This window comes from Stegostoma tigrinum, chromosome 48 (assembly GCF_030684315.1).
Source record: "Stegostoma tigrinum isolate sSteTig4 chromosome 48, sSteTig4.hap1, whole genome shotgun sequence".
Taxonomy (NCBI): Eukaryota; Metazoa; Chordata; class Chondrichthyes; order Orectolobiformes; family Stegostomatidae; genus Stegostoma; species Stegostoma tigrinum.
The window spans coordinates 2,092,969-2,111,719 of NC_081401.1; the positions used below are offsets into that span (position 1 = coordinate 2,092,969).

The 18,751-nt window shown below is 46.3% G+C and overlaps 1 protein-coding gene across 9 annotated transcripts in view; it reads right to left on the reverse strand.

Moving 5' to 3' along the window:
• Positions 1-1,310: 1,310 nt before the first annotated feature.
• The window catches only part of LOC125450099 (integrin alpha-X-like), an 89,860-nt gene continuing 72,419 nt past the window's right edge, over positions 1,311-18,751 (reverse strand). For 4 of the 9 annotated variants that reach the window (XM_059643121.1, XM_048526071.2, XM_048526072.2 and 1 more), the window contains 6 exons: positions 11,067-11,174; positions 9,501-9,590; positions 6,042-6,155; positions 5,476-5,571; positions 4,058-4,168; positions 1,312-2,183 (listed from right to left, as the gene is read on the reverse strand). In XM_059643121.1, coding sequence (XP_059499104.1) covers positions 2,088-2,183; positions 4,058-4,168; positions 5,476-5,571; positions 6,042-6,155; positions 9,501-9,590; positions 11,067-11,174 — 615 coding nt within the window. In that variant the 3' untranslated portion in view covers positions 1,312-2,087. Of the gene's footprint in view, positions 2,184-4,057; positions 4,169-5,475; positions 5,572-6,041; positions 6,156-9,500; positions 9,591-11,066; positions 11,175-18,751 lie in introns of all 9 variants that reach the window. The other 5 variants (XM_059643120.1, XM_059643119.1, XM_048526075.2 and 2 more) reach the window with 3 other exon arrangements.

The window sequence follows — 18,751 nt, forward strand, 5'->3', positions numbered from 1 at the left end:
TGTGGTTGCAGGTAAAGCTGCCAGAGGTCATGAGGCTAACGGGGAGTCTGAAGTGGACGAAGGAGACACGGAGAGAGCAGTCCCTACGGAAGGCAGATATGGGTGGGGAGGGAAATATATCCTTAGTTGTAGGGTCAGATTGCAGGTGGTGGAAGTGGCAGAGAATGATGCGTTGAATTCAGAGGTTAGTGGGGTGATATGTGAGGACAAGGGGATTCTGGCTTTCTGTACGCCACCTGCATTCTGCCTCCTCTCATCCCCATCTCCTTGACCTGACACAACCTGTCCATCTTCTCTCCCACATATCTGCATTTCCCATCTCACTGACCAATCTCCACCAGTGCCTATGTGCAATCTCCTATCACCATCCCACCTACCTTCCCAGTCCCATCCCTCCCCCATTTCTGAAGAAGGGTTCTAACCCGAAATGTCAGCTTTTCTGCTCCTCTGATGCTGCATGACTTTCTTGTTTCTCCAGCTCCAAACTGTGTTATCTCTGACTCCAGCATCATCAGTTCTTACTATCGCTAAGATGTTAGGAAATGGATTTTTATTTTATGTGGATAAGGACAGACAACAGGCTATGGTTGGTGTAGAGGCCCAGTGCAAAACAACCAGGCAATTGCCTGTGGTTATGAAAAAGAGATGTGTTTTTTATTTAAAGTTTCAGGTTTGAAAGGGACACAGAGTCCTCTCTACTGAGGGCAAAGTAAACAAGACACAAGCCAAACCTTTGTGAATGAGTGGGGTTGGGTGCCATAAGAAAAATGGAGTTGAGACACTGTGCAGTCAGTTTCTGAAGTTATGAAATTGAAGAATGAGAGTTAGAGGCTGCAAACCACCAAAGCTGAATATGAGGTAATAAAGTGTGAAGCTGGATGAGCACAGCAGGCCAAGCAGCATCTTAGGAGCACAAAATCTGACATTTCAGGCCTAGACCCTTCATCAGAAAAGGGGGATGGGGAGAGGATTCTGAAATAAATAGGGAGAGAGCTGAATATGAGCTGTTGTGCCTTAAGCTTGCGAGACGCTTCATTGGAAAAGGCCCAGGACTGAAATATTCACATGGGAAAAACGTGGTTTATTGAAATAGCAAGCAACAAGATGGTCAGGCTGATTCCCACAGACAATAAAGAAGTAGCCATTGTCACAGTTACAGTCTATGTTTGGTCACACTGCCATGAAAACCACATTGTGTAAAATCCTGCTTCATTCTGTATTTGAGATCTCAGGCAGAGGAAGGAGGTGAATTCATCTTGGGAAATTATCCAGTGAGCCCTCTCTGACCTGCCTCCAATGCAACTACTTCCTTCTTCAGGTAACGAGGCTAAAATGGTATGTGATCAGGGATCCCTCTGGAGGACTGGTGATCAGCATTAGCAACCTGAGAGAGAGTCAGGTTTTGATGCTTTCATCGAATTAAAAACCTGGTGCTCGTGATGTGACGTGCAGATGTGAGCAGAGTGTGACATTGCCCGTCTTGTATTTCAAGTGATACAAAGACACAGAGTGTGAGAGAGAAAAAGATTATCAGTCTTTGATTTGTCACATTTTAATTCATTCAAAATGTGTCCCATTGCAGGCAGAGGATACAGAGTTGATATCTCTCTCTCTGACACACACACACACAGTTAGACAGACACACAGAGAAACAAAAAAAGGCACAGACACACAAGCATACGGACACAATGCCCATTAGTATACCGTCAGGGAAGAGATTGATCTGCTTAAGAAACTCAACATAAAATACAATAAGTGAGGATAATGCATTCCTTAGAAAAGAGGGATTGTGTTGTTGTGGCTGGGGTTGGGGGGGACGTGTGCTGTGTGTACTTAAAGTGCTGAAGGTACTTGTCAGGCAGTGGAGATAAAGGAAGATATCACACAAACTCAGTGTTATCTTCGAGAGAGAGAGAGAGAAAAACATACTGTTCTGATCAATTATTCAGAGTCCCCACTCTCCCTTCATTGCAGTCACTTTATTGATTTTGGACTCAGACTTGGGTGTGGATCACTCAGATAGGTGCTGAACTTGAATTATTCCAAATAGACATGGTAGGATGAGCAGATAACCCTGACATTTCTCCTCAACATTGTGTCGTTGCTCCCTCGGCTGCAGGTGGGGAGTCAGCCTGGAGCTGGTCGTGGTCTTCAGCCACTTTGTTCCGCCTGAAGAATCCGAGCTGCAAAAGCCCAAAGTTTAAGGGTCAGATCATCAACACTGCACCTGCCAGAGCAAGGCAGGCTAAGAGGTAAGGAATTGAGTTTATTAGCAAATAATAAAGAACGTCACGGAATGACAGAGGCTGGGGCCTTTCCCTCAGCTTAATGGAGCACTCAAGGAATTCAACCCACATTTAATAGTTCACACCATGTCCTGCTCAACCATCGGAGACCCCTTAGGCCACGTGCTGAATTATATTTGTTCAAGGTCCTGACAAGGCCTCCAATTGTGTTCTTCCTTATCTTCATATTCAAGTCTCTCCAACCTCCCTACTCACTTCCACCTCTCTGTATGCCCTCCCTCATCCCTGTAACCTCCTCCAGGCCCACATGTCCCTATCTCTGCTGCATTCTGAGACCCTCTGTGTCTCTCCCAATAGTGACATCGCAGGTAAACCCCTCTCCGTCCCATTGTTCCACTTTCTGGGGTCGTTCCCTCAGTTGCCCGAGGTGAGGAGGCACGTGATGGGGGTGGGGGAAAAGGAAGGGAGGTTCCTGAGGTTTGGATTACCCACCCCAAAACCCCCTTGCTTCAGACCCCTCCTACATGACACTATGCTGAGCGGGCTGGCAATTATTTGACCTGACCCCGGGGTGCTGTTTGGAGTTTCATCGGTTTCTCAATCTCAGTGTGGGAACCAGTTGCACCAAAAGCCTGCACCGATTGGCTGCTGCTCTAGAATCTGACCTCGAAATCAGTGAGGATGGTGATTGAGAATGAATTGGGGAGCCAGTCTGTTGCAGGGGAAGCTACATAAAGGCAACGTGTTGCTGTTGACAGCGTGCTGGTTCTGAGCAAGCCAGTCTCTCCGGAGTTCAATCTTCCTTCTCCCCAGACTGTTCCCCTCCCAAAGAAAAACACAAAATTCAGGTCTTTGGTTGAGTGACGACAGAGACAGGGATCTGATGGAGACAGAATGGGGACGGGGTCCTGGCTCAAAATGCCTGCATCTGCTCCAAAAAGGCAACTTGGCTCAGTGGTTAGCACTGCAGCCTCACAGCGCCAGGGACCCAGGTTCGATTCCAGCCTCGGGTGACTGTCTGCGTGGAATTTGCACATTCTCCCCGTGTCTGCGTGGGTTTCTTCCGGCTGCTCCGGTTTCCTCCCACAGTCCAAAGATGTGCAGGTTAGGTGGATCGGCCATGCTAAATTGCCCATAGTGTTTAGGGGTGTGTGGGTTATAGGGGGATGGGTCTGGGTGGGATGCTTCAAGTGGCGGTGTGGACTTGTTGGGCAAAACAGCCTGTTTCCACACTGTAGGGAATCTAATCTAATCTAATCTAACTCCAACAAATACAGGCCCAACCGACATAACCACTCCTGCTAAGTCAGTCCCTCCATGCCCGAAATCATTGGAGTTTAGAAGAATAACAGGTGACCTTATTGAAGTGTACAAGATTCACTGTGGCTGCTTGACAGGATAAGATGTGGAGAGGTTGTTTCCTCTTGTGTGAATGTCTGAAACCAGAGGGCATCACCTCAGAGTAAGGGCTCACCTTTCCCACCGGCTATCCCCTTCAATTAGCTCCTGTCTGTCGTCCTCTCTTGCCTGCAGCTTGCTGCCCTCCAACTCGCTTCATTCTGCCCTTCAAAAACTACAGGCTCAGATCTCGCTCTCAGTGATAGGGCAGGCATATCCCTGGGGTTGAAGGATTTTCAAATGTTCACCACCCTCTGACTGCAAGATGGTGTCCTCAGCACACTCCAAAACAACCCTGAGTCCAAGAGGCTAAGAGATTGGTCAGAATTTCTGCAGTGACCCCCATCCCTCCCCGACTCAGCACGCTCCACCGTGACCATGTGCTGCATGTTGAGTTCAATTAACTTTACCACCTTGTAAAGGATGGCGCCACAGATCAGGAGCAGCAATAGCCCCAATAAAGTCCCAGAAATGATCGCTGTCAAGTGGTCTGCTGTCACCACCACATCCACCTCTGTCACGATCTGGAGGAGGAGAGGGGAGAGAGTCAATACAGATGGCAATACACTGGAGGCTTGGGTGGGGGAGGCGATGCTGTTCGCAGGGTGTCCCAGGAGTGGAAGCAGGGACATGGGACAGAGAGGTGACTGGGGAGGTGAGGAACAGGAACAGGACACAAGAAACCTGCAAACGGGAGGCGTGTTGCCTGTAAACAGCACATGAGCTCCCTGTAAATAGGATCAAAACACCTACCAGTTGGGACACAGACCACCTTTAAACAAGGCCCTGAGTCTCACCAAACAGGACCCAGACATCCAATAAACTGGACCAGTCTCTTCATAAAAGGGACCCAGAATCTTCCTGAATGGGACTTGGACTCCCAGAGAATGCCACCCGTGCTTCCTATTAAATGGGACCTGGACTAGTGGGAAGTGGGAGCCTGCAGGTGCCTGGATTCCTGGTAAAAGGGACCAAGAGGGTTCTGGACTCCTGTTAAATGGGACAATATAGGTACCAAACTCCTCATAACTAGGGTAACAAGGTGTAGAGCTGGATGAACACAGCAGGGCAAGCAGCATCTTAGGAGCAGCAAAGCTGACATTTTGGGCCTAGACCCTTCTCCCTGAACAATTTTAACCTTGTAACTGGGACCTAGCCTCCTGATGAACATCACCAGTCTTCTAGTAAAGGGGACCTGGTAAATGGGAACCTGCGGGTCCTTGGACTTCTGGTAAATGGGATCTGGTTTCCTGGTAAACAGGACCCTGTGGTGTCTGGACTCTTGGTAAATGGGACTTGGATTCCTGGTGAAAGGGACCCTATAGGTGCCCAAACTCCTAGTAAATGGGATCTGGATTCCTACTAAACAAGACCCTGTAGGTGCCCAGACTCTTGGTATTTGGGAACTAGCTTCTGGGGAAATACTACCTCTTCTCCCAGTAAGGGGACGCAGAATCCCAGTAAACAGGACCTGGAAGCCTGGCAAAGGGGACCCTGTAAGTGCCTGGACTCTTGGTAAATGGGATCTGGATTCCTGGTGAAATGGGTCTGGTTTTGAATGAGTCTAGGCACCACAGTGTCCTTTTACCTGGAATCCAGATCACGATACCTTGTCAATGGGGCATGGTGCTTTTGGAAACACACTCCCTGTAAATGGGAAATTGGTAAGCTGAGAGTCTGCCCAGATTCTGAGGCACTGCAGTGTGTCCAGTCGGGTGTTAGTTGGGTCAATTCACAAGCATTCATATGTGGAATAGTTGTGCTTCGGGGGAAAGTTAGATGTTAAAGATTAGGAATTTGGCTCAGAGTTCTGTCAGGTGAGAGTACTCACCACAGCTTCCTTTGAGCGATTTGATACATCCACGTATTTATCCCCGTCGTAATTGAGTCGTAACTTGGTTACAAGCCTCAGCTCCTTAACGTTCAGCTATGGTACCGAACAGAGTTACAAAATGAAAATCTGGAACAATATGAATGTCAAAACAGCCCAGAACCCACACAGTGACAATTATAATAACATGTTTAGAACAATTACCATATTAACTGCAGCATGCCTCACTCTGTGACACTCCCTCAGCACTGACGATCCGACAGCGCGGCGTTCCCTCAGCACTGACGGTCCGACAGCGCGGTACTCACCTTCGCACAGTACAGGACTCGCTCAGTACTGCTCCTCTGACAGTACAACACTCCCTCAGCATAGACCTTCCGACAATGAGATATTCCCTTGGTACTGACCTCCAACAGTGCATCCAGCATTCTGGAGCTTCCTAAGCCCAACCCTCTGATAGTGCCATGCTCCATCAGCACTGATTAGTCTCAGTGGAAATACAGGATAATTTACAGTATTGACATCAAGACACTGATTGAAATGCTGGTCAGAGATGAGACTCCTACCTGGGTAATTGCCTCTGTCCTCAGCTCCCCTTGGATGTTAACGATCAGCCTCTTGTGCCCCTGCAGTTCTGAAACACGACACCTCAGCAGAACGCATGGTGCAATCCCACAGTCCTGGAACAGACAGAACATTAGTTGGGAATACAGGTGGCATGGTTAGTAAGTTCGCAGATGACACCAAAACTGGTAGTCTACTGAACAGTAAAGAAGGTTATCTATGATTAAAAGAGATCTTGATCAATTAGATCAATTGGCTGAGGACTGGCAGATGGAGTTTAATTTGGATAATTACATTTGGATTTTCATCTTTGCATCCTCTCTAGTCACTGGAGCAGTCCCTGAGGACTAGTGAGTCATTCTCTGTTCACGAAGTGAAATTGGGATAATCCAGGAAATTATAGGTGGTGAGTATCACATCGGTGGTTGGGAAGCTACTGGAGAGGATTCTTAGATAGTGGATTTATGTGTATTTGGAAAAACATGGCCTAAATAGGAACAGTCAGCACAGCTTTGGTGGGGCAGGTCATGTCCTACTAATTTTATTGACTATTTTGAGGAGATGATGAGAATGATCGATGATCGTAGAGCAATGGATGTTGTTTATGTGGTTTTTTGTAAGGTTTTCAACAAAGTCCCTGTCATGGTAGGCTCGTTGAAAAGATTAAGATGCATGGGATCCACAGTGACTTGCCGAATGGATTCAGAATTGACTCGCCCATTGAAGGGTAGTGGTGGAAGGGCGTTTATCTGGCTGGAAGTCTGTGACTAGTGGTGATCCATACTGGGACCTCTGCTGTTTGTGATATATATAAATGACTTGGATGAAAACGCAGAGGGTGAGTTCATAAATTTGCAGACGACACAAAAATTTGAGGAGTCGTGGATAGTGTAGAAGGTTGTCAAAGGATACAGCAGGATATAGATTAGTTCCAAGTATGAGCAGAGATATGGCAGACAGAGTTTAATCCAGACAAGTATAAGGTTTTGCAGTTTGGGAGACCAAATGATAAGTTAGTGGCAGGACTGTTAACAGCATTGATGTACAGAGATTTTGAGGTCATAGTCTATAGCTCCCTGAAAGTGGCCACACAAGTAGACAGGGTGGTAAAGAAGGCATATAGCATGCTTGCCTTTATTGGTCAGGGACCTGAGTAATGAGTCAAGATATCATGATGCGGCTTTATAAGACTTTGATTAGGTGACACTTTTTGCATTCAACTCTGGCCACTACATTACAGGAAGGACATTACAGGAGGCTTTGGAGAGGGTGCAGAAGAGGTTTACCAGGATGCTGCCTGGGTTAGAGAGTACGAGCTATCATTTTTGTGCATGGTACACTGGCTTGGCCAGCCAGCTCAGAGTCAGACCGCTGAACTTAGAAGATTCTAATGTCCTTTTCTTGTCAGTTGCCTGAACATAGGAGATTCTAAATCTCCTGTTTATATTTTTTTGCCCATACTACTGCCATACAGCAGTAATGCTTACTTGTTTTCCCCCAGCACCTGTGCTGTGTGTGTTGTGCAGGGACTCAGTGAAAACACCATTTCTATAAGTAATTTTATTCAATACTCCACTGCTAGTTTAAAAAAACACCCACGTGGCCAGGGAACGTGTTATAAGCAAAACCTGATAGGGGCATTGCTTATGTGAAAAATATGAAGGGGGAGGATGGGGATTCAAATCAGAATAAAGTTAGAGGGGGAAATAAAGCACTCCACTCCCCCGTGCTGCCCACCTCTCCCTAAAGGCATTGAGAGCATTGATGGGTACTGCGTGCTCGATCTCCTAAGACACCCAAGTAATATAGGGTATGAGCTATAAGGACAGGTGAGACAAACTAGGGCTGTTTTCGCTGGATCAGCAGAGGCTGAGGCTGAGGGGAGACCTGACAGAAATTTATAAAATTATGAGAGGCATAGATTGGGTTGATAGTCAGAATCTATTTCCACAGAGTTGAAATGTCTAATAGTAGACAGCATGCATTTAAGGTGAGAGGGGTAAGTTCAAAGGAGATGAGGTAAATTTCTTTTTACATAGAGAGTGGTAGGTTCCTAGAACGTATTGCCAGGGGTGGTGGTGGAGTCAGAAATGATAGGGGTGTTTAAGGTGCTTTTAGATAATCATATGAATAAAAAGGGAATTGAGAGATACGGACAAAGGGCAAGCAGAAGGGATTAGTTTAATTTGGTGTCACGATTGGCACAATGTCTTGGGTTTAAGGGCCTGTCCCAGTGCTGTACTGTTCCATGTTCTAAATGTGAGGACAGGGCAATTAATGGTAGAGCCCTCGGTTCTGTTGTAGAACAGAGAGGCCCAGGAGGCTCAGGTACATGATTCTTTGAAATTTGTGTCACGGTTAGATGGAGTGGTTAAGAAGGCATTTAGCACGTTTGCCTTCGTTCTCAGACCTTTGCATGTAGAGGTTGGAATGTCGGGTTGCAGTTGTATAGGACATTGGTGTGGCCTCTTCTGGAGTATTATGTGCAGTTCTGGTCACGCTGTTCTGAAGGGTACTATTAAACTGGAGAGGTTTCTGATAAGATTTACAAGGGTGTTGCGGAAATGGAGGGTTTCAAATATAAAAATAGACAGGAAAGGCTGGGACAGTTTTCATCGGAGATTGAGTGGTGACTTTATTGAAGTTTATAAAATCACGAGGTGCATAGATACAGTAAATAACAAGAGTCTTCTCCCTGGGGTAGGGGAGTTCAAAACTAGGGGGCATATTTTAAAATGAGAGGAAAAAGAGTTTAGAAGGATATGAGAGACAACTTTTTTACCCAGAGAATGGTTCTTGTGTGGAATGAACTGCCAGAGAGTGGTGGATTCAGGTACAGTTACAATATTTAAAAGACATTTGGATAAGTTCCTGAACAGGAAAGGTTTGGAGGGATATGGGCCAAGCACAAGCAGGTAGGGCTAGTTTAGGCTAGGATCACGGTCAGCGTGGACTGGTTGGATCAAAGGGTTTGTTTCCTTGCTCAATGACTATTTTGTGACAGAATCATCAGACCCCTTATTTTTCCTGATAAATGCTCTGGATCTTGGCATGTGGTGCATAATTTCAAAATTTGCAGATGGGATACCAAACTTGGGAGAATTGCAAACTGTGGGAAAGGACAGTTTGGAACTCCAAAAGAATATTGACAAGTTGGAGGAGTGGGCAGATAGGGGCAGATACAATTCAATTCAGAGAAAAGTGTGAGGTGATGCGTTTTGCTTGGAAAAATATTGAAAGACCGTATAAAATAAAGGGACAAAGATTGAGGGCAATCGGCTAAAGACCCGGAGGGGGACACAGATTGAGGGCGATTGGTAAGAGACCCAGAGCGGAACACTTGAAGGGGCTAATTCACAGTGCAGGACAGAGCAGGAAGACATATTGGACGATGTCCCAGACATCTCAGCAGAGTGAAGGGACAATTCTTGGTTTCCCAAATGCTGTTTTCACATTCTTACCTCACTGACATTGTCTCGTCTGTCTTGAACTGACATCCTCCCCAGCCATGAGCCTCTCTCGACAGGCGGTGGGCAGACAGAATGGCTCGTCTGGCAAGCGGGCAGTGTGGGGGCAGACAGGAGACAAAGTCACAAATTCATATCAACATTGTGCAATGCAAACTCCCACCCGTCTGTTCTTGGAACACCTCTCACCATCAAGAATGCTACCCCTCAATGGGGTAATACACTGTAGATACAGCAAGAGTCATCATAAATGATGATATTTATAAAATATGCACAACTTTTGACATCCAGATAGTCAGAAAGCACGGACCATATTTCTTGCACTATGTACAAGTATCTCATCGCATTTAACATGACTAGATCAAACTGGAAACCTCTTTCTCAACTCCCCCTTATGCAAACTGACCTTCTCTCCATCATAAGTCCTTAACATTCTAGATGGAAGTGGTTGTTGGTTTGGAAGGTGCTGCCTGGGGATCTTCAGTGAATTTCATTGTCACTTGTACACAGTATAGACTGTTGCTACTGAATGTCAGTGGCAGACAAAGTGGATGGTGTGGATGTGGTGCCAGTCCAGCGGGCTGCTTTGTTCTGAATGGTGGGAAGCTTCTTGAGTGTCATTGGAGCTGCACTCATCCAGACAAGTGGGGAATAGTCCATCACACAGCTGACTTGTGACTTGTAGATGATGGACAGACTTTGGTGCAGGCCAGGCGGTGAGTTAGTAGCTGCAGTATTCCTAGCCTCTGACCTGGTCTTAGAATCATAGAATCCCTGCAGTGTGGAAGCAGGCCCTTCAGCCCAACAACTCCACATTGAACCTCGGATCATCCCACTCTTCCACCCCATAACCCACCTAATCTAGGGCAAGTTAGCATGGCCAATTCACCTAACCTGCACATCTTTGGACTGTGGGAGGAAACCAGAGCACCCGGAGGAAATCCACGCAGACATGGGGAGAATGCGCAAACTCCACACAGACAGTCGCCCGAGGCTCTGATAGCCAAAATATTGATAATGCTAGTCCAGTTCAGTTTCTGGTCAATAGTAACACCCAGGATGTTGACAGTGGGGGATTCAGTCATGATAACACCACTAAATGATGAGAGATAATGGCTAGATTGTCTTTTACTGGTGATGGTTATAGCCTGGCATTTATGTGGCGCAAATGTTACTTGCCACCTGTCAGCAAAAACCTGGATGTTGTCCAGACCTTGCTGCATTTGAACATGGACTGCTCCAGTATCTGAAGAGTCACAAATGTTCTTGAACATTGTGCAATTATCGGTGAACATCCCCACTTCTGACCTTATGATGGAGGGAAGGCTCTTGATGAAGCTGCTGAAGATGATTGGGCCTGGGACAATATCCTGAGGAACTCCTGCAGAGATGTCCTGGAACCAAGATGACTGATTTCCAACAGCCACAACCATTTTCCTATGAATCAGATATGATTCCAACCACCGGAGAGTTTGACCCCTGATACCCATTGATTCCAGTTTAGCTAGGGTTCCTGGATCTACCCACATTCACACTGTCTCCTGCTGTGGGCCCACTCACCTGGTTTTGTGAGGATACTGTGATGTTCCAGAACGGTTGCCCGCTGAGAAGGTCCGGAACTGCGAGTGTCACTCCGATGGGCAGGCTGCGGTCACCCAAGTTCTCCACCTACGGCCAATAGAGATGGCAGTCAAGCTCAGAAACCAGTAACATCCCCTCCACAACCTGCCCTGCTGGGCCATCGCTACGCTCCCTCCTCCCTTTCCCGCTGAACCACACTAAATAAGGAAGGAGCCTGATTATGGGGCAGAAATGGAAGCCTGAGACCCAACCATGTCCTTGAAATGGAGGCCTCAATTGTAACAGTGTCCCCAAAACTGGAACCCTAAAGCGTGCAGTGTCCCCAAAAATGGAAAACTATGCCCTAACTCTTTCTCAAAAATGAAGGGCTGAGGCCCACGGCGTAACCATAGCGAAGGGCCAGGGTCCAAAAAGCACACTGAAAATTGACACAACAGTGCCCCTTAAATAGAGACCCAGAGCCCAACTGTGACTTCAAAATGGAGGCTTCAAGCCCACGATAGCCCCAAAATGGAAGGCCATACCCCAACCGTTTTCCGAGAATGGATGCCTGTAGCTTCACCTTATCTCTGAAATTCAGGCCCGAGGGACAACTGTGCCTCCAAAGTGGCGGTCTACAGACCATAGTGTCTCCAAAATTGAAACCCAGACCTCAAAAGTTTCCCAAAAAGGGATACTTCAGGCCCACAGCATTGCCACAGTGGAGGCCCAATGCCAGAACAGTGTCCCCAAAAAGGCATTTGTAGCAGTAAACTCCAAATCACGACACATCATGGTCATTGTTGCTCTTTTGTGTAATTGCAGAACAGAGAATTGTGAAACTCCACAGAAGTGACGGCTCACATATCCAAACATGGCTGAGGGAAACAATGAATCCCTGAGCTGCAGCCAAAGCCACATTTCTGGGATTACAGTCCCTCAGTGGATTGGAAACAAATGCTGGGGGGTGATGGCGGGGAGCAGAGGGGTATATTGTTGGGTGTATGGTGTGGGTGGTGTTCTGTATTGATACTGTGCAGGAAGTGCTAGGGGAAAGATAGCAAAGGGAGAGACAGAGAGAGCATTCCCCAGCTCCTACACACTTGCCAGGATCGTACAGCGCCCAGACATAGACACGGGGCAGAATAAACCTTAAAGATCTCACAGAGAAAAATAATGCTGATGCTGAAAATCTGAAACAAAAGCAGAAGTTGCTGCACAGCCTCAGCGGGTCTGGCGCTACCATGAAGAGAGAGAGACAGAGAGCGAGAGAGAAAGAAAGCAGAGTTAATGTCTTGAGTAAAGTGACTGCTCCTTTAGACCCTGTTCTCCATTAGGATTTCCACTCTCACCCTCCTTCTTATCCACCCTGATTACTTTTGTCGTACTTCCGAGTGTTTGACTCAGTCTGTACCAAGACTATCTTTATTTTAATTCATTCACAGGATGTGTGCCTTGCTGGCTAGGCCAGCATTTATTGCCCATCTGTAATTGCACACAGAGCACTTAGGAGTCGACCGCATTGCTGTGAGCCTGGAGTCACATGTAGACCAGATCAGGTACGGGCCGCCGTTTCCTGCCCGAAACGATACCCAGGGCAGAGGAGGCAAAAACTACAGGGCATAAGTTTAAGGTGAGGGGAAATAATCCCCACCATGTGGAAACAGGCCATTCGGCCCAAAAATCCCACACCAACCCTCCGGAGAGAATCCCACTTTGACTCATCCTTCTGCCTATCCCTGTATTTCATGTGGCTTATGCACCTAACCTACACATCCCTGAACACTATGGGTAATTTAGCATGGCCAATCTTGCACATCTTTGGACTGTGGGAGGAAATTGGAGCACCCAGCAGAAATCCATGCAGACACAGGGAGAATGTACAAACTCTACACAGAAAGAGTTGACAGACTGAGACTGGAATTAAACCCAGGTCCCTAGGCACTATGAGGGAGCAGTGCTAACCACTGAGCTACTGTGCCGCCAAAGGTAACTTTTTCACGCAGGCGGTGGTGTGTAGGTGGAATGAGGAAGTGGTAGGGGCGAGTACATCTATAACATTTAAGACATTTGGACACATACATGGATAGGAAGGGTTTAGAGGGATTTGGACCAAATGCAGTCAAGTTCAGTTTGGACAACCTGGTCGACACAGAGGGCTGAAAGGTTTGTTTCCATGTGATATGACTATGGCTCTAGTGAACTGGATGGTCTTTTCTGACAATCGACAATAGATTCATCATCAGATTCCAGATTTTTATTGGATTCAAGCTCCACAGTCTGCCACGATGGGACTTGAACCTGGCTCCACAGAACATTACTGGGGTCTCTGGATTGACAATCATAGAAACATAAAAGACAGGAGCAGGGAAAGGCCATTCCAGCCTGCCCCACCATTCTTCACGATCACGGCTGATCATCCAACTCAATAGCCTAATCCTGCTTTCTCCCCATAACCTTTGATCCCATTTGCCCCAACTGCTATATCTAGTCACTGAATACACTCAATGTTTTGGCATCAACTATTTTCTGTGGTAATGAATCTAGACATCTCTGTCAAAAATTGTCTACCCCAAATCCTCAGACTGTGACTCCTGGTCTGAACACACCCACCATCAGAAACATCCTCCCTGCATCTACCCTGTCCAAATTTTATAAGTTTCTATCAGATCCTGCTTCATTCACCTGAACTCCAGCGAAAGCAATCCCAACCTAGTCAATCTCTCCTCATTTGTCAGACCCGCTATTCCCAGTATCAGCCTGGTAAACCTTCACTGCACTCCCTCAAAAATAACAGCATCCTTCTTCGGAAAAGGAGACCGAAACTGTACACAATATTCTCAGTGTGGCCTCACCTTCAGCGACTGGTGCACAAGGATTCCCAGGTCCTGCTGCACACTCCCCTCTCCCAATTTACTGCCATTCAGGTAGTAATCTGCCTTCTTGTTTTGGCTTCTGAAGTGATTAATCTCACATTTATCCAAATTAAACTGCATCAGCCATTGAATTGCGCACTCACCCAACCTGTCGAGAGGATGCGGAAGGATCTCTGTGTCCAAGTCACATTTCACCCTCCCACCCAACTTGGGATCATCTGCAAACTTGGAGATGTTACATTTTGTTCCCTCAGCCAAATCATTAATACATATTGTGAATGACTTGGGTCCCAGCACTGATCCCTGTGTTACCCCACTAGTTACTGCAATCCAGCAATAATATCATTTGGCTCATCGTACACCCTTCCACAAACCTAACACATGCATCTGGAGGTTGGCTCCTGCTCAGACTTATTCACCATGGATTCCCATGGACATTCCTTCCTCCGTGTCTCCGTGATCCATCTGGGGATCACCATGAACCACCCAGGGAGAACCGTGTGACCCATCCTTCACAGCAGCATTAGGAGTGAAGGTGACAGAGGGCAACTGGGGGAGTTCCCTGGGACCTCCAAAACAACAGGGGGCGATGTTGAGGGAGTGTAGTTGGTCCAGTCCCCAGAAGCTCCACAGCAGCAGGAGATGACAGGAGGACAGCTGAAGGAATCCCCCGAGGCAGTGATCAGATGGGCCAAAGGATTGAGGAATGGCAGATCAAATTTAACTTATATAAATGTGATATGTTGCATAGGCAAACCAGGGTAGGACTTACACAGTTAATGGTAGGGCACTGGAGAGTGTGCTGAATAAACAGACATGGTACAGGCTCATAGAGCCTTGAAAGTGGATTCACAGATGGACAGGGTGGTGAAGATGCCGTTTCATACACTTGCCTCCAGTGGTCACAACATTGAGTACAGGAGTTGGGAGTTGAGTACATGGAGTGGCTGTACAGGACATTTTTGAGACCACTTTTAGAATACTGGGTACAATTCTGGTTGCCCTTCTATTGTAAGGATGTTGATAAACTTGAGAGAGTGCAGAAAAAATCTACAAGTATATTGCCAGGACTAGAGAGTTTGAGCTATAGAGAGAGGCTGAACAGGCTACGGCTCTTTTCCCTGGAGCGTTGGAGGATCTAGGGCGACCTTGTAGAGGTTTATAAAACCATGAGAGGCATGGATAGGGTGAATAGTCAAAATCTTTTTCCTAGTTTGGGGCAAATCCAAAACTACAAGACATAGGTTTTAGATAAGAGGGGAAAGATTTGAAAGGGACCTAAAGGGAAATCTTTTTATGCAAAGGGTGCTGCATGCATGCAATGAGTAGCCAGAGGGGGCAGGCGCAATTACAACATTTACAAGGCATCTGAATGGGTATATGAATAAGAAGAGTTTAGAGGGATATAGGCCAAATGCTGGCAAATGGGACTAATTAAATTTAGGATATCTGGTCGGCGTGGACAAACTGGACCGAAGGGCCTGTTTCCAAGCTGTATAGTTCTATGACTCTATCTTTCAGTCTCTTAGTCTTGAACAGATTCAACAGCCCATCCCCAATTACTTCGAAACACTAACAAACCACTGAGAGAAAATGATTCCTTTCACCACTCTCTTAAATGGAAGACATTATTAACACTGACAATATATTGTGCATTTTGTTCTGTTACCGCGATGTACTTATGCAAGGTATGATTTGTCTGGTTAGCACCCAAAGCAATACTTTCACTGCCATCGCTTGTTCATGCAGAATGTGTGGTGTGTATCGAACTAGCTGCCAGAGGAAATAGAGAAGCCATGTAAAAACACAATGTTTAAAAGGCTCCTGGATGGCTATCCCAATGGGAAGGGTTTACAGATTACGGGACAAATGCTGACAAATGAAATCAGGTCAGATGGGATGTCTGGTTGTCACAGGTGAGTTTGACTGAAGAGTATGTTTCCAAGCTCTACGAGGCCTGCACACCAACAGGGAACGATGATGAGGTGAGACAACTGGAGGAGACACCCTAGCCCCACCCACCTCAGACCTCCACAGCAGCAGCGGGCAATGGGAGAGGGAGGGAAACTGGAGGAGAACGCACCTCCATCCCCCAGACCCCCACAGTAGTAGGGGGCGATGAGTTTAGCTCAGTCAGCTGGTTTGCAATGCAGGGTGGGTTCATTTCTTACACCAGCTGAGGTCGCACGAACGTTCCGCCTTCTCAACCTCTCCACTTGTCTGAGGTGTGGAGACCCTCAGGTTCAATACCACCAGTTGTCTTTTTCTAATGAGATAGAAAGTCCTCTGGGACAATGACGACTTTATCAATACTAAACACCTGGTAATTTGGATATTGTAATGTCCAAATATGACCAATGTCATTACGGCCAGTACCAAATACCAAAGTATACTGGGCATATGCACGATCAATGCTCCTGGTTTTCCCCCTCTGGGTCAGCATTGTCGCCTAAACAGAGACCCAATGTCTCATGGTCTCCTCCAAAAGGAGGCCATAGCCCTAACAGTCTCAATAGATGGCAACTAAAGGCACCATTGTGTTATAAAATGGAGGATGGGGGTCACAGTGGAGGTCAGCAATGCAACGACATCCCAAATTGGAGGTTTGAATGTGAACAGTGGCTCCAAATTCAAGCCCAACGGTGTCCCTCCAGAGAAGCCTGCACTCAACACTATCCCATTGATAGAAAAGTCAGAAACAAAACAGAGCTATAAAATGGAGCTGGGGGCCAGCAGTATCTCAAAATAGAGGACTGGTGAGTTCAGATTTCCGGTAAAGGGGGTCAGAGGCAGAACAGTGCTACAAAATAGAGGCTGTTGGTCTACCATGCGGGGAGGCTCAGAAATGTAGTGTAAATGGAGTGACAAGGCACAACAGTTTCTAAAATAGAGGAAATATATGCAACAGTGTCCTAAAATGGAGGCCCAAAGCAGAACAGTTGCCCAAAATGAGGCTGTGGGATCAACAGTGGCCCAAAACTGAAGGCTGAAAACCAACAATAAGCCAGAGATCCTTTACGTCCTTAACTGGATGTCTTTTATGCTAGGAACATAAGAGAGTCATAGGGATATACAGCACAGAAACAGGCCCTTCGATCCAACTTGTCCATGCTGACCAGATATCCCATATAAATCTTGTCCAATTTGCCAGAATTTGACCCATACCCGTCTAATCCGATCCTATATATATACCCTTCCAGATGCCTTTTTACATGTTATAATTGTACCAGCCTCGACTACTTCCTCTGGCAGCTCTTTAATAGGTAAGACTGATTAATCAGTGGAAGTCTGAGTTTGTTGCCATGGTTGAGGGGAAGTCTGGACTGGCAACTCAATATTCTGAGGTATAGAATTTTTAGTAGAGACAGAGGAAGGTGTGAAAAGGGTTGTGGTGTGGCAATGTTAATCAAGGAGTCAATTACTGTAATAAGGAGAGATGATATTGTAGAAGGGTTCTCTAACAGGGCTTTGGGTGTAGAAATTAGTAATGTTAAAGTGGCAGCTACATTACTGAGTGTGAGATATAGGGCCGCTAAGAGTAAGCAGGAATCAGTGAAACAAATATGTAGACAGTCCACAGAGGCGTGTGAGCATAACAACTGGGTAACTACACTAGAGAATTTCAACCTTCCCAACAATAAACTGGTCATAGTGTTAAAGGGCGGATTTCTTGAAACATATCCAGGGGAATGTTTTGTATCAATATGTAGAAGGCCCGACAAGAGTCGGTGCAGTGCAGTGCTGGGTCTGGTTCTGGGCAAAGAAGCCCTACAAGTTTTCAATGTGGCAGTGGAGAAATATTTAGGCAATAGTGACCATAGCATGATAAGGTTCAAATTTCTTCTGGATAAGCAAAAAGGTGACCTGCAAAAGATGGCTTTGCATTGGGTTGGGGGGGGGGGGGGGGGGGGGGAGGGGAGGCAGATTTTATTAAAATAAAGTAATATCTTGCCACAGTTTGTGAGAACATCTACTTGCGATTAAGTCTACAGTGTAGCAGTGGGAGGGCATTGAAAAAGGCGCTGGGGAGAGGAAAGGTCCAACATGTGCAGTTTTAGTGGAAATATAGGAGCAATAAGTTCAGAGAACCCTGGATGTTGAAGATGATTCAGGACTGGAAAAAGAAGGGCTTTTTTTCAGCAAGTCCAGAAGAGCAATTCAGCTGCAGCTCTAGAAGAAGACAGGAAGTGCAGGAGGGAACTTAAGATAGCAGTTGAAAGACAAAAAGGTGGCATGAAGAAGGATTTGCAAACAGGGCTAGGGAGAATCCTAAGAATTTTATAAATATATTAAAGGGAAGTGGTTAACCATTAGAGAAAACTTGTGGGTGGAGAATATAGGCACAAAAAATGACAAAACATTTGCAGGTCAAAGTCTAAGCAGAAAGGGGTAGGATGAAATTATTGTTCTCAGTTTTTTTTTGCTTTGAGTTTTGGTGATGGTATCACGTATCTGAGTACACTGGTTCTCAATTTGGTAGCTGGATCATTAGGTCTTGACTGGAACTAGAAGATTTCTTCATTTGTGGAATGGCCATGCTAAATTGCCCCATTCTGTCGAGGAATGTACAGGCTATGTAGACTAGCCATGGGAAATGTGAAGTTATGGTGATAAATGGGGAGTCTGGGTATTATGCTCTTCACAGAACATAGAACATTACAGCGCAGTACAGGCCCTTTGGCCCTTGATGTTGCACCAACCTGTGAAACCAATCTGAAGCCCATCTAACTTACACTATTCCATTATCATCCAATGACCCTTCACATGCCCTTAAAGTTGGCGAGTTTACTATTGTTGTAGGCAGGGCAT